The sequence below is a fragment of the Apostichopus japonicus genome, chromosome 4 (assembly GCF_037975245.1).
Source record: "Apostichopus japonicus isolate 1M-3 chromosome 4, ASM3797524v1, whole genome shotgun sequence".
Taxonomy (NCBI): domain Eukaryota; kingdom Metazoa; phylum Echinodermata; class Holothuroidea; order Aspidochirotida; family Stichopodidae; genus Apostichopus; species Apostichopus japonicus.
The window spans coordinates 15,876,506-15,901,474 of record NC_092564.1 but is presented as its reverse complement, the minus strand read 5'-3'; the positions used below and the strand labels follow the sequence as shown (position 1 = coordinate 15,901,474).

The following is a 24,969-nucleotide window of genomic DNA, read 5'->3' as shown; positions in this document are numbered from 1 at the left end:
AGTACACTGTGACACATCTTGACAAATATGTTTGTATTCAATTTTCAGGTATACATAGAAGACATGCTATAGAATCTATCTGAGTACACTGTGACACATCTTGACAAATATGTTTGTATTCAATTTTCAGGTATACATAAGAGACATGCTATAGAATCTATCTCAATACACTGCGACAAATTGTGAAACATTTGTTAGCATTCAATTGTGAGGTATACTTAGAAGACATACTGTAGAACCTATTTGTAAGTTCAGTATAGCCAACATTTGGCCACTGTACACTATGACACAATGTGAAACAAATGTTTGTTTTCAATTGTCAGGTATACATTGAAGACATGCTATAGAATCTATCTCAGTACACTGTGACACATCTTGACAAATATGTTTGTATTCAATTTTCAGGTATACATAGAAGACATGCTATAGAATCTATCTGAGTACACTGTGACACATCTTGACAAATATGTTTGTATTCAATTTTCAGGTATACATAGGAGACATGCTATAGAATCTATCTCAATACACTGCGACAAATTGTGAAACATATGTTAGTGTTCAATTGTGAGGTATACTTAGAAGACATATTGTAGAACCTATTTGTAAGTTCAATATAGCCAACATTTGGCCACTGTACACTATGACACAATGTGAAACAAATGTTTGTTTTCAATTGTCAGGTATACATAGAAGACATGCTATAGAATCTATCTGAGTACACTGTGACACATCTTGACAAATATGTTTGTATTCAATTTTCAGGTATACATAGAAGACATGCTATAGAATCTATCTGAGTACACTGTGACACATCTTGACAAATATGTTTGTATTCAATTTTCAGGTATACATAAGAGACATGCTATAGAATCTATCTCAATACACTGCGACAAATTGTGAAACAAATGTTTGTAATTCAATTGTATTGGAATGATGTAACATCAGTTTTGTTGCTGTCACAGCATGATTTTAGTTCTGAACACTTTGCAGTAATATTGATTGTTATGTTATGCAACATCACCTCTACAGCCTGGTCTAGCATAAAGAAACAACGTTCTGCAAAGGGATACCATAGAGGTTATTCATCAATCTGTCTTGATGAGAGCTTGTGAATGTGTTAGCGCTGTTAAGTTTGCTGTAATTCCATTTTGTAATATGTATTTATGATTCATGAACAAGAACTTACATCACTAACAAATTATTAAGGAAGCTTTTCTTTTCGTTTCATGAAGGGATAAAAAGAAGGCTTTTCAAAATATCCCATTCCCAAGACTCAGAGGCAAAGACCAAAAAGAGTGAGTACATATTGTCTTTTATGGTGATGATAATGATGATTGCCCGATATCTTTGTAACAGGATAAATTATGCTGATACAAAAAAGTAATTTGAAAGCCAATTGGCTAAGTAATTTTATGCCAGCAGTCTAGAAACCATGTGGCTGGAAGTTTATCAAACCTCAAATTCATGAATTTTACAAGGTGCCAGACTTCAAACACAATCTCCGTGAAAGACAAATTATGGTTGTTTTACTCATCAATGGCAAGGGACATACAAGTCTGAAGTCCATCCAATTTTTCCTTTATGTTGACAAAGTGTTTTGACTTGCACCTCAAATGACATTTGACCACTTAAAACACATTAACTTTCTTCTACTCACCAAAGTCAATGTATATACCAATTTATAGTTCATCAATTTTGAGTTAGCATGTTAAGAGGCATGCAGGCCAAATACGCACACGCTGTCACCATTGTATGCTTTCGCCAAAATCAAGGCTTAATTGGCTTGTTTATTTGAAAGATGTTTTTTTTTTTCATGTCGAACGTACACTAAATGGGCGAAAAGTGACAAAGACTTAGTAAAGGAGCACTTTCATGAAATAATAACTCAGAAAGTATGCAAGACCATTCCAAGTAAGTAATATAGTGTTAGGTAGTGCCTGGTGTAAACATTGTGTCTAAATTACCTTTGTGTTTTAAACATATTTCAAACCATGAAATGATAAAGGTTCTTTCAAGGAACAACTTGGGTAAAAAACTGATGGTTTTAGCAAGTCTATATATCACATCACATTAGTACTGCTTACTGTTAGTTGGCACTTCACATAGGTAAACTGCTACTCACAAGCATAAGAAGAGAAGCAATTGGACGTGTGACATACATATTGTGGATTTATTAAATAGACAACATGTATATATTGAAACCACATTTTAGAAGAAGATATCATGAAATGTATTTTAATAAATTTGAAAACCCTCTTTTCTGTCTGAATTGTACTTTCTTATCTAATGATCTTTTGTCCAACAGATAAAGCTGAAGTTGAAGATTTCTTGAAATGTGCAAACCTCACCCAGACATATACTTGGCGCACTGTTCGGACTAAAGTCATGAATGAGAGGGAGAAAAGAAAGAGAAAATATGCTGATAGGTTGAAGTCGATGACAGACAAAGCCTAAACAACTTTGGATGTGTTATTTTACAAAGTCAAATTGTTATTCAACTTGTCTAGATGTCATATTGACATGTGTGTTTCCCATAATTACTATAAGAGGACCATCATTTGTGCTCACTTTTTTATGCCCCTTTCATCTTTATCTTTAATTACTTTGTAGTCTTTACCAAATCTTTCCTTTTTATTTTACTCTTTTTCTGTAGCAACTGCCTGAAAAGTTTTAGTGTGTGATTGAACTTGCTGTAACTAACATGGCTTAGAAGTCATTAATCACCTTGCATGGATTTGTTCTCCCATCCTACATTTTCATAAAAAAAACTTTGTTCTTTGACACAAGCCTTGGTCCTAAATTGGAGAGTGTAAAGGCATTTTCAAATTATTTACATATGAAACACCATAGCACTTCATTTTTCTGAGAAGCATGAAAAGTGTGAACCGGGCTGTTTGAACTATTCATGGATTTATAATGTTATCATTCATCTTATCATGTGACTAGGCAATCATATTTCATTTTCATCTTTAATTATTGTGTATTCTTTAACCAAATCAATCCTTTGTACTTTTCTTTGTACCGAACTGCTTAAGTGTGTAGGCAGCTAGGCTTAGCCAGCTGTCATCGAAAAAAGGTATGAGAAATAAAGCATTGCAAAACTGAATTGATAAGGAGAATTGCAGCATCTTTCAACAATGTGTTCACAAATTGCCACTGTTTTAAAATTATTGACAACATGTCAGACAAGACATCATTCAATATTGGAGATGGTAAAAATGAACTAATTGTAGCAATTGTTACCTACAGTCACCTCCTGAACGATGAACTTACAGCAATGGGTAAAATTATACCGTGAACAAATGTATACATTGGTGTACAATAATATGCACATATGCATGGCAACCCAATTTGCAATGACCATATCAGTACCTGCAATTGTTGTGGTAGAAGTAAAAGGAAAAATGTTTTATTTCAAAATAGGTTAACTCTGCAGTTTTCTTTCAAAACATAGGTTAAGGTAAACTTTTAGGGACCTTGACCAGTTCATGATAACATATTTGACATAACTTCATGGTATGTCAATACTCACTTTACTGGGTAAAAAGCATTTAACTATAATCTTGCCAAAGGTTTTACATTACATCTCTACAGAAAATTACTGTTTCATGTGCCCATTTTATCACAAGTTTTTAATTAGATCATGCTAGCCAAATGATTACTTCATTAGGAAATTAATGATTTATTTTCAATACCTTTTTGAAGATATCAATACATGTTCCGCACAATCTGCAGGTTATCTTGTTCTTTGTTTATATTTACAATTTCAGTGTCCTCAATTTTCTGTAAAACAAGTTGTGACTAAGATTTGTGTGATTTGTTTAAGGATTGATGTTATACAGGCACATAGCCAGACTATCACTGGTTGGGGAGGGGGGCACAGAAGACTGTGAAATGTAAATGCCTGAAGGGCATATCTTTCACTGCTACACTTGGACAGTGTCACAATGCTGTTACATTTAATGGATTCATATCTACACTAGCCTTAATGTATGGGAAGAATTCTTTGTCCATGCAGGACCAATATCTAGACAACTACAGATGATCTTAATGTGCTTTAGTTTAAAGTAGCCAATTAAGACAGAAAGCAAATTTATAGTCAATATTGCTACCACATAATGTAGCTCTTTCTCAGATGAAGTAGCTGCTGAAGCATTCATCAACCAATTAATTCTCATGACCAGAGTTATTGCACTACATGTAAACATAGATTGTACAATTGTTGATTTGCGTCCAATTATGTTGCCATTAACGAAAAACACACCGGTGCTGTACATAAAGGCGGTGGCATTTGAAGCAATGAGGCTCTGCAATTGGGAGGTTTGAGTTCGATCACTGGCCATAGTAAGGTGAGTTATTCACCCACCCAAGAGCAATCTACGGTTTTTCCCATCTGAAATGACTTTCTAAATGGAAAAGATTCCAAATTTGAGTTAAAATGTTGAATTGGACATGTAACTTGTAATCCATAAGCCCTTGCGGGTTTCTCCCAAATTTGTGGTCACTTAAGTGTCTTAAAATTAACTGCTGATTATTATTATTATCAAGAAAACCTGGCAATTTCATAAAGACTTCTCGTCAAGGCCTTAGCTGGGGAATGAAAGAGGTGACTTGAACATTCCTCATAAAATTAAAACAATCAGGACTTCTAAATATCTCATGGTTAATATTCATGTCCTTCCAAAATTATTACTAGGTTATTCAAACTGGTATTGTTACTATACACAGCCATATTCTAGGAAAGAGCGATTTCTAATAAGCGTTCTAATTTAACACAATTCTGGTTGAGGACGAAGTTAACCTGCTGGCAGGGACTTATGATGCTGTTTGATAGTACTATAGAATTCAAATACGGAGGTAGATACATGGAGGAGGGGTGGAACAAATGCCCCACTTTGACATCGTTGGTTTGATGAAATTGGGTGCCTATGTGTGTCGATGAGTAGTCCTACATATTAAGTTTAATAGGAAAGATTATATGTGCCCATGTCTGAAATGCAATTGCACCCGTGCATAAGAAAACGGTTGATATGTACAGGCGTTAATAGAAGTTTACATATTGCTATATGGATGTGTACAGTATAACCAATCTGGTAACTTATACAGGTGTGCCCACGTTTAGGATTGTTGTGCCCACGCTAAGAAACATATGACTGAAAGTCATAATTGAAACATTTTTTCAATTTAATTAAGCATTCAATATTGTTCAGAATTTATAAAAATACTAACACTCATAGGTAAAAGAAATCTGATTTAAAAAAAGAATAGGGTCTGAGAGGTTCAGCCTTTAACAAAGAAAAAGTGTGCCCATGCTTAATTCTAGTTGCACCTATATATGCTAAAGAAAAGTCAATTGATATTTACATATGTTAATAAAAGTTCACATCTAACTGTTCTTTAAATTTTAGTGGCGTATGCAAAGGGGGGGGGGGGGGCTACAGGCATGTGCCTCCACTACTGACACCAAATAATAATAAATAAAAAAATGGAACGACAGATGTTGAGAAAAGGAATGATAAAACCATTTTGAGAGCAAAACTTTCCTACGCTGTAGCCCCATTCCCCTTAACACCCCTTCCCGAGATGGCGTCTATCATATATTTCTCCATTTAAAGCCTAAATACCACACCCCTCCTAAATCCCTCATTCCTGATAGCTCCGAGAATTGACACTTTGCTCACTACTGCATCATTTGCCCCTCACCTAAAACTACCATGATTCGGCCACTTGTATGCATTTCCCTTGTATGACTAAGCATGCAGTTTATAAAGAGTTCAATAATATTTATGAGTTGAGTGTAATGATCAGCAAACTTACAATTTTATACTAGGAGCACTCCTCAACCAGCTACACAAGTAACAACACAACAAGAGAATTAAAAAGGCGGTTGTTGATTAATTTTTTCCGCAGTAGGATAATGCTTAAATTCAATAATAGTTAATAAATTTAAGCCAACATATTTACTAAAGATATACGGAGGTAAATGCACACACTGTCAAGGTATGGGTATAGATCTCTGCGTGATACTGTCAGATGGTACGTGTCTCCCAAATGCAAACGATATAACAACTGTCTCCTGAAGGTGTATATTGGAGTAAAAAAACGTAAAGGAGACATTTATAACAACTTCATAGAGTTATATCAGGAAATGCTTCGAAATAGCACGGGAAACTTTATGGTCACCATCGCTGATGTCATTTAACATTATTATAGGTATTGATATGCAGAGAGGGTCTATATTTTCTGAGTTTTGTGGTGTTTTATACAATGTCTCCTACATATACGATGTTATGTCATGTCTCCTAGAGGTAGGATTTGGTGTTATATATATATATATATATATATATATATATATATATATATATATATATATATATATAAATGTATATATATATATATATATATATATATATATATATATATATATATATATCAAATCACATCAAAACGTCTCGACCAAATGGAAATGGAATGTAAATATTTGTCAACAAACGCCACAGTTTAATCACCTTTCATAATTTTTGCAATAAAAGGATACTTTCTTATTGCACTTCAGTTTAATTTCTCAACAAACAGACATATTCTAAAATAGGGTGTACTTTTACCGTACAAAAAAAGGACACTTTTTGTTTATAAAGAGGGACAACGCTTTGTATTAGTGTTCAAAAACCAGGGGCGTATTCCCAACCAACCTACGCATCCCACACACTCCCCTACCCCCCCCCCCCCTCGACCAGTCCCACCTCCCCTGGCGGAAAGTTATTGTGTACAGGTAATTCAATTTCATCCACATCGCTAAATTAAATATAAAACACTAAGGAAAAACTGATGCTCACTCTATAGGAAGGAAGTAGGCACAGTTAAGATTTCCTCTCAAATATATCGGAGGTAACCACCTAGGATGATTCGTTTCGGAAAGCTCGGAACAAGGATTGCAATAGGGAAGTTTATCAAGAAGGGGTTTCCCCGGATTGTTGGTACGGTCAGTCACACTTCAAAATACACTGTTTATAGAACGGAAACATTGTTTGTGGCGTATTTAGCATCCAAGCAATTAGTTGTTTCGTTACTTATAATATTGTACATGGTACATCAATATATTGAGGGGTGGGGTGGGAGAGGGGAATTCTTTGACGCCTTCAGTATAATCCTATAATATGCTAGAAAGTTATCAAATGGTCACGCATGTTTCAATTTCAATAAGCATTTTACGGTTACCCTTTAACATTTAGATAGATAGATAGATGGTTTATTCAGCCACATGCATAAAAATACAATGGAAATTGTTCAAAACACAAGAGCTCTAAAACAGACATGGAATTGAAACGCAAAGCGATGAAACACATATAAAAGTGATATTGCATGAGTGATATTGCATTTGACGAACTCAATGAAATTTCTACTTGTCTGTTAATTGTCTTAAACAACAGACACTCATTAGGAACTTGTCTGGGAGAAAGTTAGTGTGTTGTAAATCCCCCCCCCTCCACCCCTCCACCCCTACCCACACACCAGGCCTACTTTTGAAAACTTCGTGCAACTTTAGCTCAAGCCGAAAACTTGAGGGCAAGTTATCGAGATGTCTATTACAATGACAAATAAAGCAATGTGTAGCATTATACAGAAAAACATACTTTGACAATGAGACAAATGATAAATCAGTAAAGTGAGCACCTCATCCCCCTACCACTCCAACACCCCCTCCCCCCCCCATAGTAACCCTCCATATCACACCTTGAAAACTGACTACAACAGTTCACCCGTTTGTAAAATATTAATTGTCTGTATTTCTTCCCAATATAGTTAATATGAGTTTAGCAAGTATCTTGAAAAGAAACACTTGAGGCCAAGCATCAAGATGACTATTACAATGTTAAGTATGTATATTGAAACATTATGAATCGGCTTTCACAGACATATATCTTTTATATCATATTTGATACAGAAAATGTCAGATTTCTTTTTTAGTTTGAATTCGTTATTGATATAACCTGGGGACGATGAGTGACAGGTCGGACCCCGGGATATTTTTTCCCCTGAAAAGTTCTCTTTCAACTAACTTAAAGTCTTCGCTTTACCTTCAGTATATTATGAAAATAAGAATACATTATTTTTCGTCTCACATTTCCCCCACTTCCCCATAGGTTGACCCAGGGTCCGGGACTGAAGTCCCACCCCCTCCCTTCCCACACAACACTCGTCAGGTATGGATCTGTTTTGCAAACAGAAGTCAAAGAATTGGTCACGATATCCGGGCTACTCATTCTGATAGTCAGCTGATATCATCTCTAACAATCTTGTCATCTGATGTTTGTTCTCAGTGTTGATGGTGAATTCACGTGACGTAGTTTCTAAGGTCATGACCAGGTAGTGCACGGCGGCATCAAAGCCTTATCCCATATATCTAACACACGACTTATTATAGCCAATGTTCATTCATATACGCTAGCTCCATACTTCGTGAAGGACATTCTCTTTAAAAGGAAAGTGGCGACGAAAGTGTTTGCAACGATCAAACAACATGATAACATATCGTCACATAAGTTAAGTGTTGTAATTTGTGGAAAGGAAAGATGATAAGATACGTATAAGGACATGGGGATACAATAGGTTTAAGCATAAGGATTTCCCGAAAAGGGTCAAAGCCATACCGTTCAACTGGTGCTTATCTAGAGTATGTTTCCTGGTTGTCTTAGAAAACCAATAAAAAGTTTCCGCCTGGGGGATTGGTTTCCTAAATTGTAGTATCTTAAGAGTTGTTTTTTTTTCATTGCGGATCGGTTTGCATGCTAATCTACAGATATATCGAAATCGGGAATTTCTGCAAAAGATCTGTCTGAAATTTGGTAATTTGCGTAATCAAATAGCAAATGAGGAATTTCCAACGGACGGATAAATGTTTTCATCGTCTAATATCCGTCTTCTTATAAAATCATGAAAAACACAAATTCAAAGCAATCACTCTAGAGAATTTCATTTTTAGTTTAAAATGCAGAACTCGTGTCTGGTTAGAATGCTAACATCTCGTTTGTTTTCGTTGTATCTTACTTATGGGGACGCCGTTTTCGTTTACTGATAATAACATCTACCGACTTTTGCATATATTTCGTCCATTTCATTTCGGAAAAAAATCCCCAGGTTATTTTAACACACAGAGACATTCCACTGTTTATCCATGAATAGGAAAAATTTAGAGGATCAGAACCTTCTATAGGAAAGTGCTTTTGAGAACGTCTAGAAATTTTATATTTAGCTAAAAGACTTTGGGATCATTACTGATTAACCGGTTAAAAGCGTTGTACAACAGATCCATGAAACAATCCGAACAATAATGTATAGAACATGTAAAGCATAACTGTCAGAAACCTCGAAACTCTTCATGTATTCCACCTTGCTACAGTCAGTAATACTTGAGCTTTCGTAGGCTTTCGTATAATAGCACATGTATCATGTGGGGAGGGAGGGGGGGGGGGGAGGCAAGGAGCAAGCAGAGAAAAAACGGGAGGGGAATTCTAGTTTACTACACTATTAGGCCTACTCCTCTCTATATCAGTGGTGTATATATATACAACGACTCTTATTGGTCCTGACGAGAAGGTGGTCGACTCTACACGGCCCCGGGATAAATTAGGAGTTTCTGGAAAATACGGTTGGGGTCCGTCCGGCATAACATTGGGTAAAGAATAGTCTATTTTAAATTTCATAATAAACTAACGAAAAAGAATGAGTGGCGTAACTTCCTCCGGTTCACGGCGTGATTCTCGACGCCTCTGCCCCTCAAAGGCCAGGCTGAAAGGGTTATTAGTTGGGGTAAGGATGTTTATGGGCAACCCGAGATGATGAGGATTTACGAAACTGACACATAACCATCCCGTCATAAACCAAGATTATACGCTACTGCTTTATCGATATTGGCAGCTTTGAGAGAAGGGTTCGTATATTGTTTAAGTTTGTAATAGAAATTATAATGTTTATTAATAATCTCTGTTAATCAAAGAACAGATTTGAATGTAAATAATATCACTGGTAGAAAATGACGTCATTTCAGGTATAGACTAACCTGTACGCAACATCGTGATATTAATGCGATCATTTTGCAAATAATATCTGTGTATATATTTATCGCTCAATCCCACTATGCTATGCGTCGCCATTACATCAAAATATTTTCAAAAAGATTAAATCAAAATATACGAATATTAAATATTTTCCTGAAGAGGAATACAAAATTAGTTCACCAGCTAGACAGGCTAGATTATTGTTTTGCAACTTCCCAAATTTGATATTTTTTGGAAATTTTTACCCAAAAAAATGTTCATCACTGCAAACGGTGTTCGTTGCATTCAGCCGAGTTCAAATAATTTAGATTCACAGTGACAAAGACCGACTTTTCCAAACCTATATATAGTTTAAAATCATGAACATTTTAGAGGAGATGTTTATAATGCCTGAGAGAATTTTGTGTCTGTTTGTCATATTTCGTAGTTTGTATCCTTCCTATACACATGCCAACCACTTGTCGCACTTGTCTTTTCTAAGGGCCTTTACGGAAGGAAAAGTAATATAAGCTAGGCGAGGTACCTTTTTTTGTTTGTATATACGTTTATGCCTTTTCTGCCTGTAATTTTGTGATAATTAATGTTTTCTCGTATACATCAAAAGTATGACACTCAAGGGGAGACGGTTGTACGCATTGTTCCGAAAATTCTTAAAATCGCTCTTGGGGAAAAACGATTGCATGCATGGGTTTCCGTGGCAACTAAACAATAAACTAGAGAGGCATATTTTGGTTAAACTTACCTAGCATCCATATCGTTGACCTTCTGACGTTTACAAGCGATCAAGACTAAAAGTAGAATAACGACTACGAGGAGGAAGGCGACGATACCGACCACCACCCATAGAAGGTAACCACTGAACATGGCTGTTGGGCCTGTCATGTCCACTGGAGGTTCTGTTATGGACGGCATCTTGTCCTCTGGAGGGTTACCTCCTTTACCCGTCTTCGTGTCGGATGACCTTGGGTGTTCTGAATGTACGGCTGACAAAACAAAATCAAGAAGATATGAATAGTTTTTTATTTAAGTGTTTGTATTGATTAATGGTGAATTGGTTTCGATCAATTGTCATTTTGTTTATTACAGGGCTGATGTAAAGGAAATAAATGAAGGTTAACAAAAATTGTTAAAAATTAATTACATTCTTTTTTTGTTGGGCGTATTGCTTGATTTGTTCTCTGGGTAATATTAATTGTACGTATGTATAAGCTATCTGATTAAATTTCAAATTGCATTTGCGTCACTATAGTAAAGAGAAGAAAGAATGAATAAATTAATCAGTGAATGGATGATTCAATCAATCAACTAATCGACCGACCGACCAACTTACTAAATAACAAGCTAACCTAACTAACTAACTAGCTGGCTAGCTAGGCATCAAACTTACTAGTAATTAACTATATTAATTAAAAAGTATACTTCCAAACTAATGAACGTACCAACTACACGGTATATTTGGTTTGTATCCTGAACTTATACCCATAACAATAGTTTACCGTCAAATATATGCAATCTTATCCATTTAGGATCGATTCTACATTAAAATCTTTCCTGTCAATCTCACCCCCCCCCATCCCAACCCCACGTCCACATCATCCCTGTCTGTCTGTCATCTGGTTCCGCAACTGGGGTTTATTTTCTATCAAAATGTTTTAGACATATAGTATTCAACATTTTAAAATAGAAAAAAAAACTTAAAACCAGTAAACTTACAGCCCGTAACCAGCCCACCCCCCGACCTCCGTTTATTTTTCTCCCCACTATTTATACAAAACATTCATATGTTGACCCTCAAAGTGTTGGAGCCCAATCCAAAACTATTCCTCCCCCCCCTCCTCCCACCTTCTGTAACTCATAATTCCTGGCTATGGGCCAACTTACAACATATTTCGGTGACCATATATAAAAAGTATGTCCTATACAAGTACTATGTGCCCGAGCGTCTTTGCAACTTTACCAATATAGCCTTTTACCAGTGAAATTATTATTTTTTAATTATTATTTATTATTATATTTATATTTATTATTTATTATTATTCTTTTCAAATGAATGAATTAACTTACGAGAAGTTGTGAAAAAGCCGAAGTCAAGGCAAGAACGTCCGGGACATTCACAGTTCCCGGATGTAGGGTTACACGTGAGACCGATAGGACAGTAACAGTGATATGCACACTTTGGTCCAAATTTGCCTTCTGGACACCTATTTGGACACTTATAGCTGCAAGGATAGAAGTAAAACGCAGAAAAAATGAAAATCGGACACCTTTCAAATGTTTGTTTTGCAAGAGAAAGAATAGAAAGAGCTGTTGTTGATCATTGACAATGGTGTTGTGAACATTATGTTGAAATTGAGGTACATAAACTGAACCGAACAATAGTTGTGGAATATGCTAACACAGACGCATTTAAGGCTGACAACCCACTTTGAGCAATAATCCGGTTTCTTGAAACAAATTTTTAACATGATCTTTCTAGCTTTGATAGAACCTTTTGAACATTCTAAGTTGGTTGCTATAGTGACACACACTAAAAAGAAGGAGGCAATTTTAAATGAATTTCAACCCACTAAAACGATGCCCCCTTTGTTTCACTTTATATTCATCATATCGTACTAATAAAGTAAATGCAAGATACTTCCATCAACCAACCTAACACTTTCAACAACCGAACATTTTCAACAACCAAACACTTTCAACAACCAAATATTTTCAACGCCTTCTGTCACTCTTGAAAACACATTACGCCCTCTCTCTTATGCTGAACGTTTCCGACTCAGATATTATCACACGACTGTCTGAAAATGCTTGAAATTACTTATTTCTTCGTTCGTTCGTATGTATGAAACTTCGTTTGTTTCTGTGTGTTTGTGTGTATGTTTAGTGTCCGTTTGTTCATTTTTTCATTTGTGAGGGTGCTGTCGGTAAATATAACTCTTTCAACGTTCATGACATGGTATTGGAAAGGTTCACTCATTATAAGGTCAAACGGCATTTCAGACTGCGGTAATGTAATTAAACAATCATTTAATCAAAAACATTTGATTTTATATAATCGATTTGGCAGATATGATGTGTTGTGATGTAACCATGGTATCGAAACAAAGGAAATCAATGTTGTATATTGGATTAAGCTAATAAATATATGAGTGAACCGTCCTGATTTACGATATAGTTAGGATCATTAATTTGCGGGGATCACTGTTCTCAATAATTTAACATTTGATGTGATCATTTGCTTAAAAATGAAAACAAATTACCGACCTATATTACAAGGGTCAATTGACACTGTGACGTCATGTTTTTTTAATGGCGTAATCCTTTGTTATGCTTTTCGTTCAAATTGTACTATGGAAAAAGAATAATATCTTCCCGACCTAACTAAGCCTAGACTATTTCAGTTCTAAGTTTTTTATCATTTTCAATTTGAATTTTCGGCTGAAATGTCAGTTTGAAATTGAAAATGGCAATTAAACACTTTCGTTTTTATTTCAGTTTGTTGTTTTACTGAAGTAGCTTTGATCAAGTACAATATGTATGGAAGGGAGAGAGTAAAGCTATCGTACCATGAACAGATCTGCGTGGAATGGAACAGCTCAACTGCATTATAATTGTATGTCATCTGCATAGACGCTAGTACAATCAATATTCTCTTGTGTTGCTGCATGGCATAATTTAAGATTCGCTGTACGTTAACGTCAACTCTTTACAGAGCGCAAGGACAAAGAGGACAAAGATATTACGAAGCATGGAAATGATAAAGTTTGTCTTCTAGGAGACCGTTTACTTAGCCTATATTTCCGTGATATGATTTCATAACAACAGAACCCCTGATCATCAGCCCTATTTCCATTGTAACTGAAATATGGTATATAGACACATTAACGATTGAGCTAGCAATCCGCCAAGTGCGAGATATAGACATCCTAAATAGATCGGACCATTTCCAACAAGTCTATTTAATACAAGGGTTGCAGTCTTTTCTCAGTTTCGATAATAGCCACGCGTAATATATGTACTATGTTGTTCTGCAAGACTGGACAGTCTTAATGACTTTCCAGGTCAATTTGTAATGGAAAAATAACATCCTGTAGGAAATATAAAACCATTAATATGCAGGAAATCTCCAATATAGCTATGACCACTGGTGTGAAGATTGTGTATGTTAAATGCCGACACACCGCTTTCACCCATTAAATTCAAAGGGTGACCTCTAATCTCGTAAGTATGGGTCCGTATCGGCAAAATTGGTAAAATTTTAAAGAAAATTCGGGAAATTTTGCAGACTTGTTATTTTAAACAAGTACGTGCCGTGGCGATTAGCATCCTTCTTTAACCGCCCCCACCCACCCCACCCATACCCATACCCTTTCAACCGAATCACATAATTTGCCCCTCCACTGACTTTCAACCCTGTTATCATCTGTTTAATATACCATATGTGTGTGTGTGTTAACCCTAGCGTCGTTGTTCAGTGCATATACGAGGATTCAATGAGAAACAAACTATCAAATTACTCACCGTTTTGAAAGATCGGGGCAGAGACAGAACCCTGTTTCTGGGTGGCACCTGCCGCCTGTACCACAATGGCACCTCAGTTGACAATCGGGCCCGTAGAGGCCCTCGAGACACTTCTCACCACAATCCGACCCCGTCCACCCGTCCCTACAGTTGCATAGACCGCGCTGTGTACAAGTGCCCCCGTTCTGACAGCGACAGTCGTCAGATGAAGCTGTGCATGTAAGAAGTTAGAAAAGGGAGGAGGGGGTGTTATACGTAATAAATGACGTCATCACATTACAATTCCTTACATAATTATGTTCGATGAGGATTTTTTTCGGGCCCAGTCTCAAATGATGAAACAATATTGTTATAGTCATTGTGCTTTAAAAAACATAGCAAGTAAACACAGACACCTTCGGTAACGAACCGTGTTTTCTTCCTTATTCACATACTTCATGAAATCATAAGCACTGTGACTAATGTAAATATTACCATTGTCTTAAAACTGTTCATGGAAAGCGATGACTGATGATAGCGGAACATGTTTTTTTCATACTGCAGGTGAAATTTACTTATCTTCCAACAGAACGTTTGACGATATCGATAACTGAAATCGTCACATGTATTTTGCACAGTTAAGTGAACTTGAAACAGTGTAATTTTACACACTGACCACAAGATGTTTTTTTTTTTTGCTTCATGTTTTTGCTTTAAGTTGTTGATTTGACTTTGGATTGGATAGGTTTTCCAACTTTAACCTATAAGGGGATGGGAAGTTAAGAATATCATAATGGCTGTATATAGTACATTCATATTGATATACATTCCTTTACATTGGAGAACTCGATGTAAAAGCCAAACATGATACAAAGTGTCAAACCGCTATGATATCATATCTGTTCACATCTGTCAATTGACTTAAAATGTTTTTATCTCCATAACGGATATGTATAGGAAGTGAAGTGAAAGTTTCAAAAAGATACATAGAATGTGTTCCTCTTTCATAAGTCAAATAAAAAAAAACAGAAGGTGAATTCACCTGGACTATCATAATCTTTTTTTTCAGGATGGGAACAAAGGTTTTCATTACGTTATTACGTTATTACGTCATTACGTCATATATGTATTACCTGATGGGAAATTTTTAACACATTACGTTATTTGGCATAAATTCCACAAAAAAGAAAGGAGATACAATAAATACTGCTTTGATATCGGTGATAGCTGGTTGGAATTGACTGTATAATATGAAGATACCATATGACATACAACAGTTATACCCTTTGCGCGCCTGATTATTACGCAACATATTTCATATGGTATACCAATTAGCGTGCACATTGCAAGTTTAAGAAACTTTGTAAAATTCAAAACTGAATGAGAAAGCCAAACTGAAAAAGAAAAATCAGTATTTAGTCCATAATTATGTATCATTAAAAAAGCGGCTAATTGTGGATCGTTACTCGGCCTCTAGATTAGATCATGCGTATAGTATCATTTTTCTGTCGGAGTGAGACTCCAGTGGCGTGCGCAAGAGGGGGGGGGGTCACCGTACCTACCGGCATTCGGGGGGGGGGGGTTCAGTCGGATGATTTTTACATAAAGACTGGAAAGAATTTGACCCCTGCTACGAGTGAACACCCCATTTCCAACCAAACATACAAAATCTCGAGTACTTATTATCACAAATGAAGTTTCTTGCACACACAAAAAAAACGCTTTACAGAGGTGACATCTTATTAAAATGTACACAAGTAACCATACCAACAAGTATGGCAGAGGAATATTTTATTACTGCCTTGTAATAGCTCAGTCATTCAAGATTCAAAAATTATATTCATGGAATATACATAAAGTAACGTTTGCTATAAGCTTATTAGAAAACGAGTTTAAATAATTTTCAAATAGTATAGGATATCAATCACGTACGATGTACTTGGCTTTCAATAAAATGCATCTTTACAGAAAGCTAGTGAGGTTAAAAACCAAACCGGTGCTAGGAAACCTTTTGAAGATGGCATTAATGTACGCATGTCAGCAATTCGGTCTGTTTTGAGCTTGACCAAGGAGTTAAGAACTAAGACGTTTTGATTATTAAACCCTGCAATGACACTATTGTAATACCAATCCACTATCGGTCTTGAAGTATCATATTGATCTGATATCACCAGTATGGTTAATAGGCCGGGCATAAAACATAAAATAACAATTTCATTGTCTCGTATTGTAGTTTCTTTTGTTAATTTTGCAAGGCAGATAAAACACAGTCACTTACCAAGAAGAAATATCGTCGTGTTTGGTATTTCAGAGCTCAAATTGTATCACAGACTGTTATATATGAATATGTATATATCTTGAAGACAGGTATAGGCTAAGGGTGTTAGCCTATCACACATGCAGCTTGTATGGTAACTTCACAAACAGTAGTATCTAAGTGAAAGGCTACTTCACCTAAGAAATTATTTCCTGGGGAAGTGCCTGACTTCCTGTTTTGGTCTTGGTATAGGTGAAACTTTCATCTTTGAACTTTGACCTTTCACCAATTCACTCTCACTGTAAGTCAATTGGATTTTGAGTATACTGTTATCATCCCTCGTATATCTTTAGTATAGTGCCCTTTCTTATACCTATAGCGTACAATATATATATATAAATATATATGAACAAATAAGACTTATTTCCTGATGGTGTGTTTCTTAGTTAGTTATATTATTTTGGTGTTGTTGTTGTTATTATTTTTTCTCGTTAAGCCATTAACAATGTGTGTTATCGAACAGCTCCAAGTGCTTCGATATACTGATTTCACAAACCTGAAGTGAATCTACTGCATATTCCGAGGATTTTGTGTATATGTGAAATATAACACGGCACAAGATCGTTGGAGCCGAATGCGCCCCCCCCCCCGACCCCACCCCATCCTCCCTCCAGCTTTGATATAAACCTAAATCGAATGTGCCCCTTTGTTAATAAAAAAAAGGTACCCTTTTCAAAGTTGGGTATCGGAAAAGTGGTATTTTAAAACCGTTCATTATAAAGTAACCTGTTGTTGAAACAAATAAAACAGTCGAATTTGTGGTCCAACTTATCGTGACCTGTAGAGGTGATTTGGCTTCTTCATATCAAAGGAACATTTACCACTTGAACTTTCGTAATTTATGAGTCCCAACCCGTCCACTCCTTCACCGCCCACCTGATTGAGCCCTTTCTCGCTGCCTCTGATAGCAGAAGTTCGAAAGCAGAGAATTTGTGGTATTCTTAAACCAAATATTCACTAATTGTGAACCGATACTGAAAAACGAGTCGAAGCTACTATAATATTTGACATAAACTCCGAGTGCATGTAAGTGTTTTTTCGGTGGCGATCCAACCCCACCCCCTCTCCCCTCCGCCTCAGCAACAGCTTGAGTGAAACCTAGATAATTCGACGTCTCCGATTAATGAGAGAGATTCGCCCGTGTACAGTATATCTGTGTGCTGAAACGTTCGAGTGCTTGCCGAATAAATGCATTTGTCAAAATATTTAATTTTCGCTTTGTTTTGTTTTTAATACAAAGAAAAGAAGTAATTGCAATACTTTGACATTATGAATCGAGTATGAAAGTCTCGCCACGTAAAGGTTTGATAAAGTATTAATTCCTTGTCAATCCGAGGGAGACACTGTAGAATGTACTTAAACTTCGTTGTTGTATAGTTTTTATGAGGTACCTGTAAACATAATATGTTACTTTAGCACAGCACTCCCCCACCACCTCACTAGGAGTTATGAAATAAGATATACATTTCAACGGTTTATTCAAATAACACATTACATCACATATGTGATTATCTATTAACTGATAAGATGAAACTCTAACAACTCAATAACTATAATGAGGAGTAGTTACCCCACATATAGATTTCCTAGTCATATATTGAGAGGTACAGTTATATATGTAGAAAGTCGATGTCGTCATTCGCACATAATTTTATATCCCAACTCACTGCTGTAGCTTTAAGGAGACAAAACCCCAACCATCATTCGTTTATGCGTGCGATATAGAGATAAATTGTCATAAACAACTTCCATCAAACAACTATAACAATGTTTTGTTTTTATTCCATTTGGGTGATATCGCAGATTTAAATGTTCCTTCACACACAAGGCGGAGACTTGATCAAGTGTATAAGCATGACATCATCGAGAATTTTTTTTTTTTTTTTTTTTTTAATGGTTTCCTTCTATCTCTCACTCGGTTGCATAATGACATGACATAGCTTGTTTTGTGGTAAAGAAGAATTTCATGTAAGCATGTTATCTTGTCAACATGGAGCAACCGCAGGCTGTGTCTACGGAAACTTATAAAAGACATTACCATATTTCACAGAATATATTAAAATAGCGCCATCTTTTCCCTCATTCGCGTAAGGGTTTACATCATGGATTATAAGATATTGCATAACCAGATACAACTCAGCATATAACGACGTCAAAGTGGCGTTACCTGTTGTATCGTTGAGCAACAATTAAAATAAGGATTTTTTATATTAGTATTTGATTAATATTTCAAATAGCTAACATTGAAATATAGTCTATTTTAGTACGACACCACGGACGCCTGAAAGCAGAGGAAATAAGGAAAATTTTGTTAAGATCAAAAATGCTTTCAAAATCCGTTTTCGTTGGAAACATTGCTTCCATTTTCTTCCTATCAGCGCTGCCTATGGATGAAATTGAGGATGGAAGGTGACGGAAATCAATTGTGATTTTGAATATCTTGATCGAAACAGCCATTTGAATATCTTCTTTACATAGCTTACTGCTTCGAATTTGGATATATCGGTAACGAAAAACAATATTTTGTTTTGTATAGATGACTTCCGAACGTTCGCATTGCGTAATGGGAATCATAATCATGTTATCAGTCTCCATTTCTTCTGATGTGAAAGAATATCGCGGTATTCATCATGACTAGATAATGACGTGTCATATTTAAGCAAACCACGCAATACAGAACAAGGACATTCATACATTGGACTTCGATTTGTGGTAGGCATGAAGGAGGAGGGGAGAAGGGGGGGGGGTGTCCGTATGTTGTCTATATGCGCGGATGGCGCTTGAATAAATCCTGGTCCATCTTTACAAGCCACGAATCTTAGATGTTTGAAGCCTACTAAGATATAACCCCTTTTCCAGAGTTCTGGTGTTAGATGTTGCACCCCCCCCCCCCTTAGTCACATGGCAATATGTAGAATAAAAAAATACTTTTGTCTACAAGTCATTCACCCAATGTCGTGATTATACCACTTGTATTATTACCAAATTTTACCAAAACATGCTTCAATGCTTCCATATGTTGTACGCTTGTGAAATCCTAGGACACTTTAATGTTGTTACATCTTTACTAAACGCTTTACGCTGGTAGTAACGATTGCCGAAGCTCCATGTACACACGGAGAAAATTACAAAATTGTTTATTTAGAGACAATAAGGGAAATGAAAAAAAAAGAAGCTAAGAATAACACATTTTTTTTCATCTTCATGGTTCTGAGTACTTACAGGTTTGGTTGCATACAGTTTCGTTCCTACAAACACATTGTCCTGTGTCATCATTGCAAGAGAATCCTCGCCCACAGTCACACAGAAAATTACAATTGCGCCCCCAGCGACCAACTTTACATCGCTTACATCTGAAATATTAAAAAAAAAAAATACAAGCATTTAATAAGTTTCTAAATTGAAAGAACATTCCTTTGTGACTTAAAGACGTCAATCTCACAAATTGTTGAGCCTTTTTAAGTGAGGTAGGGAACACCCTATTTTCCCTATAGACACGGCTTGCCGCACACACCTCCCAAAGGAAGAAAAATTCGATCCAGGACAATGTGGAAACTGAGAAAATAGTAACTTCTTCGAGTTTTAAAAATCGGTCGGTGCTGATAATATTATATTTTCTGTAACTCGATATTTTAATTTTGGCCTATGCCTAAATGTCTCATAATGAAAATTACTCTGATATATATATAAATAATAGTAACATTTAAATCCGTGGTATTCAAAGACGGGAGTCGCCCCCCAAAAATGGAGGGTCGCCAAAAAGTTTGGAAGAAAAAGAAATTGCCGATATTTGAACATAGAACCTTAAGAGTGAACAAATTATCTAAAGGAACTTGATTCTCATTGGAAGAGTTTCAAAGGCGGAATAACAAAGTTTGATAATTTAATCAATGAAATATATAGAATAGCGCCCTCATTCAGTCTAGCGATCCTTGGAATTAGACGATACGAATTAATGCAAATGTCGCCCTCTAATATGATTGACGGCGGTCTGTTTTGTATGTTGACTTTTTGGCCGTCCGTCCCGTGAGTGAACTTATCAAAGCCGACTAAGAAGTGCTCCAGCAGTAACTAGGAACATTTTATTGTCTCCATTTCATTCGAAATACGATGGAGAAAATCAATGGAAAACAAACCTTTCTTTTGATCAGTCCGTAAATTTCACATGTTACAGCAATTTCCACTTTCCATGATCTAATTATAATGACTTGTTTTTGTATGATTTCTATGGTAACAGATGATACAAAATATGGTTTTCGTGGATTTACCACAAGTTGCAAATTTGTCAGTGAACTGCGTTGATTTTGCTTCTTGTTATCATGTCAAAATTGAAAGCAGTAACCCTCAGTTAACCCTGTATTATTTTTTTTCAAATGGCTATTAACGTTATTTCGTTTAAGACACAAGTTGTGTTAACATCATTAACCTTGGCAAATAACTATAGAAAACTTGAAACACGTATAGTTAATGGCATGAAAGGGCTTAGTTGACTTCAATTTACACGATGACTGTGAGTTGAATTTCCTAGACCGCCCTTTCATTGAAATATGTGTAAATACGATTTAAAGCATTCCACCAAATACCGTTGTATGTAACGTCATATCTGATGTATCAAATCCCCTTTATTATTATTTTTCTAATACCGGTATCATATAATGTAGTTTATTTAACAAATTTTCAAGTCCTTGACGGGGACGCTTTCACTCCACCTGACCTCAAGTGATGCCCTTCCCACATCTTCTTCCCCCACCCACCCACCCACCCACCCACCCACCCACAAACACACACACGACCCCAAACTTAAGCCGGGCATACTATACAGCTACTTGAGATAATTCTTAGTTTAAATATAGCTGCATTTGTTGACGGTATCCTATACAGGACATGGTAACGAAATCTTCAAAAATCCATAGATTTTTGATGAAAAAAATGGTAAATTTTCCCATTTTACCATGTCCCTAATAAACCACCGTGTATGAAAACAAAATGTAAGTAATATCTTACCCCTCTTTCTTGAGGCAAACGCATACACCTGTCACGTGATCACAAAACGCATCGGGCCCGCATTGGCATCGGTTAATGCACTGCCTGCCATATCTTTTATCGATTTTACAAGACGTTTGACAAAACGAACCCTTAAAACCGTCTCTACATTCGCAAGTTTCTGCTGTAAAATTACAAGCCCGAGCCCCATTGATGCATGGACAAACTGGAAAGACATGAGAAAAAGATTACAAAAAAGTTTACTTCTTGGTTTACACGTTAAACAATTTTTTTTTATAAAAAGACTAGTGGTGTGTATGTGGAGTCTATGATATGTAACTTATGTCAAATTTGAATTTTCTGTTTGTTTTCCAAGATGTAAATATTGTATATATTTGTATAATTTGTATATTTATATATTTTTATGCAATAAAGTTGTGAAAAGGCTGACAAACTAAACCATAGCGGTATATTACCTCCAAAATTAAGCTTGGTAAAAAGTTCTAAATTTATCTCCATGAAGTTCAAAACACATAACACTGGCACACAGTGGGGTGGTGGATGTTTTTACGTTATTCAATGAAATACTAATTAAAACTTTTACGTCAAACTACATTGATATCTGTTAATTGACTTTCTGTGGATGACCATTGACATTATGGAGGTTATTACGAACACTCTAAATGAATTTAAAATAAAACATACTTTAGCTAACACTGGGTAACATGTGCAACCAATCAATATTTTGTGTAAACTTTTTGTCCAATAACTAGCAAAATTAAGATATATTTACCAATTGAATTGTCTCAAAAGGTTATAAATTGAACGGTCAAAATCTCTTAGATTGTCATACATGTCATGATGTGATATAAGACTATTTATAAGGCTGTAGGTTTGAATGAAAGCTATACAAAAAAAAGACTGTGTTTGCGAAGTTGAGATATATTCGGGAACTGGAAATTAAAATTTCCATTTTTAAAGGCGTAAAACCTAATTTTTAAACACCTCTCATTTTTAATGATTCTATTGACTATTTTTTTTTGCGATGCTTGTATAAGAAAACTAAACGGTTGAAAGAATCTCACCAAATTCACAAGCTTCGTCTCCACCGTAAATATTATCACAGCAGAGCGAATGTAGGTCCCAGCTTAATGCTCCATAGAGAACAGTATCCCTGAAGAAGAAAAGGTAGAAAAAGTGAATGGAATTTTAAGAGTTACAGTTGTAAGAGAAGACACCCCCTTTAAAGTTATATATGGAAAGGACGGGGGTGGATATTCAATGCTTAATATATTCCTATCATTTGTCAATTTTAAACTCCAATCCTCCGGACCGAAATCTTTTTACAAATAAAAAATTAAATATACGACAGAAAATTGGCAAACGTCTTGCTAGCATACGTACTTTAGTTGTAATGACAATGTTTTCTAAACTAGTCTTGTAGTGCATAAACCAAAACAAATGAAAGGAAGGATACCTTGGGGGCCATAATCACATGCTTCTTTGTCACTTTGTGTGTGTGTGTGTGTGGGGGGGGGGTGATCTTATCTACATTGCTCTAATCCGTTCTCTCAACCCTCCCCCTCCATATGGGAGCAACGAAAATCGACTGAATCTCAAGGACACACAATTTTAGGGGCAGTGGGACTTGTGACTTGGATTTGAAAATGACGGTACTTCTCAATTCCACGACTTAATAAGTCCTCCACAAATTCCATTTCGACTAACGAAAGAGCACTTGTAATTTGCCAAAAGGAGAAGGAGTATCATTTTTCATATTAGAAAATACGAAAAGGGTACTCTTCATTGACAAAGGGGGGCATTTATGAGACGGATTACCACGAACAATCGGGGCATAGGGGCAAGAACAACTGTTTCCCCGGGTACTCCGCTTATGGGACGGTAATGTCTAAAAAGGTCTTTAGCATTTTCTTTAGATATAATTTAGGAATGACCCAACATATTCATCAGTTTAACTCGAGGTTCGCCGAAATTGTTTCAAAAATGCGCTGATATTTCGCGTGCATGGACGATGATTGTGTTTGGCTTTGAGTTGTCCGTCTGCATGGGCGTCAGCAGGTTTCAGAAAGTGGGGGGGACACTATACTATCTAAGCGGAGGGCCACCATTGGTTGGCGCGTAGCGTACCAGAAAATTTTGGGTACATAAGACCCCCTAGATCGCAGGAGACGGCCTTCCTGAGTCGTTTTTAGTTACATCAGAACCAGATCTGTGAGGGGAAATTTTGTCTCACAAAACTAAATTCCGACAGAAAGTACTGGTAGAAAGATGCCGTTCTGACACCAAGGGAAACGAATTACACAGCGTCCATCTCAAACGAAATATTTTCGGTAGTTTGGTATCATATAATACCCTGCATACAGGCAGAATACTGTCTGTAGGGCCTAAAATATATGATATTACCTTCCTGGTGGGGTCTTCGACTTGTTTTCAAGTTGAAATGCGTCGTTTTCTCTGATTCACAGTGTAGGGCAAGGGGAATTCCATTTCTGGCGAGAAGGGGTGCTTCCACAAAACACTCTAAAACATCGTTCAAACATCGCACAAACTTTTATCAGAGGTCTCGGACGAAGCGGGGAGGGTGAATATCGGAGGAAGGGGGATAAAGGGCCAAGCACGTTCTAATTTCCAGTGCAATTTATTGATAATGATTCTTAAGTTAGATTCTACTTGAATCAGCTCAGCAATTGTGATAGAAAATCGCGCATATGCATGTGATTTTTTTAATAACTGCTCTGAAAAGTGGGGGGGACAAATGATATGATATCCCCTCCACTTTTGAAAGTGGGGGGGACATGTCCCCCCCGTCCCCCACCTGTTGACGCCCATGTCCGTCTGTTTCATATATATGTTGTAATAGTTGTGTTACACTTCTGAGAATGTTTTCGGAAGCTGTTTGAGTCAAGCCCTGATTCCTGTTTGAAATCGACAGGATTGGTTTCGATTTTCATCCATATTTATATAGCCTAGTAGAACTCGGCAGGAAGGCTGCAATGGTTTTCATATCCTTGTTTTCAGTTTCGCAATCGGCTTGTTTTTAATTCCACCTAAGTTCTTTCTTCTTATTTACACAAAGTATCTTGTGACAAAATC

General features: G+C 36.3%; 2 protein-coding genes across 2 annotated transcripts in view; one reads left to right on the top strand and one right to left on the bottom strand.

Moving 5' to 3' along the window:
- The window catches only part of LOC139966590 (uncharacterized), a 29,555-nt gene extending 25,821 nt beyond the window's left edge, over positions 1 to 3,734 (top strand). Inside the window, exons 7-8 of the mRNA XM_071969780.1 lie at positions 1,233 to 1,911; positions 2,306 to 3,734. The gene's annotated coding sequence lies outside the window, so the exon portion shown is untranslated. The remainder of the gene's footprint in view (positions 1 to 1,232; positions 1,912 to 2,305) is intronic.
- The window catches only part of LOC139966591 (uncharacterized), an 85,516-nt gene that overhangs the window by 42,646 nt on the left and 17,901 nt on the right, over positions 1 to 24,969 (bottom strand). The window contains exons 2-7 of the mRNA XM_071969781.1: positions 22,941 to 23,029; positions 21,877 to 22,081; positions 20,095 to 20,225; positions 14,577 to 14,787; positions 12,123 to 12,277; positions 10,801 to 11,041 (exon numbers count right to left, since the gene is read on the bottom strand). Of these exons, the coding sequence (XP_071825882.1) occupies positions 10,801 to 11,041; positions 12,123 to 12,277; positions 14,577 to 14,787; positions 20,095 to 20,225; positions 21,877 to 22,081; positions 22,941 to 23,029 (1,032 nt within the window). The remainder of the gene's footprint in view (positions 1 to 10,800; positions 11,042 to 12,122; positions 12,278 to 14,576; positions 14,788 to 20,094; positions 20,226 to 21,876; positions 22,082 to 22,940; positions 23,030 to 24,969) is intronic.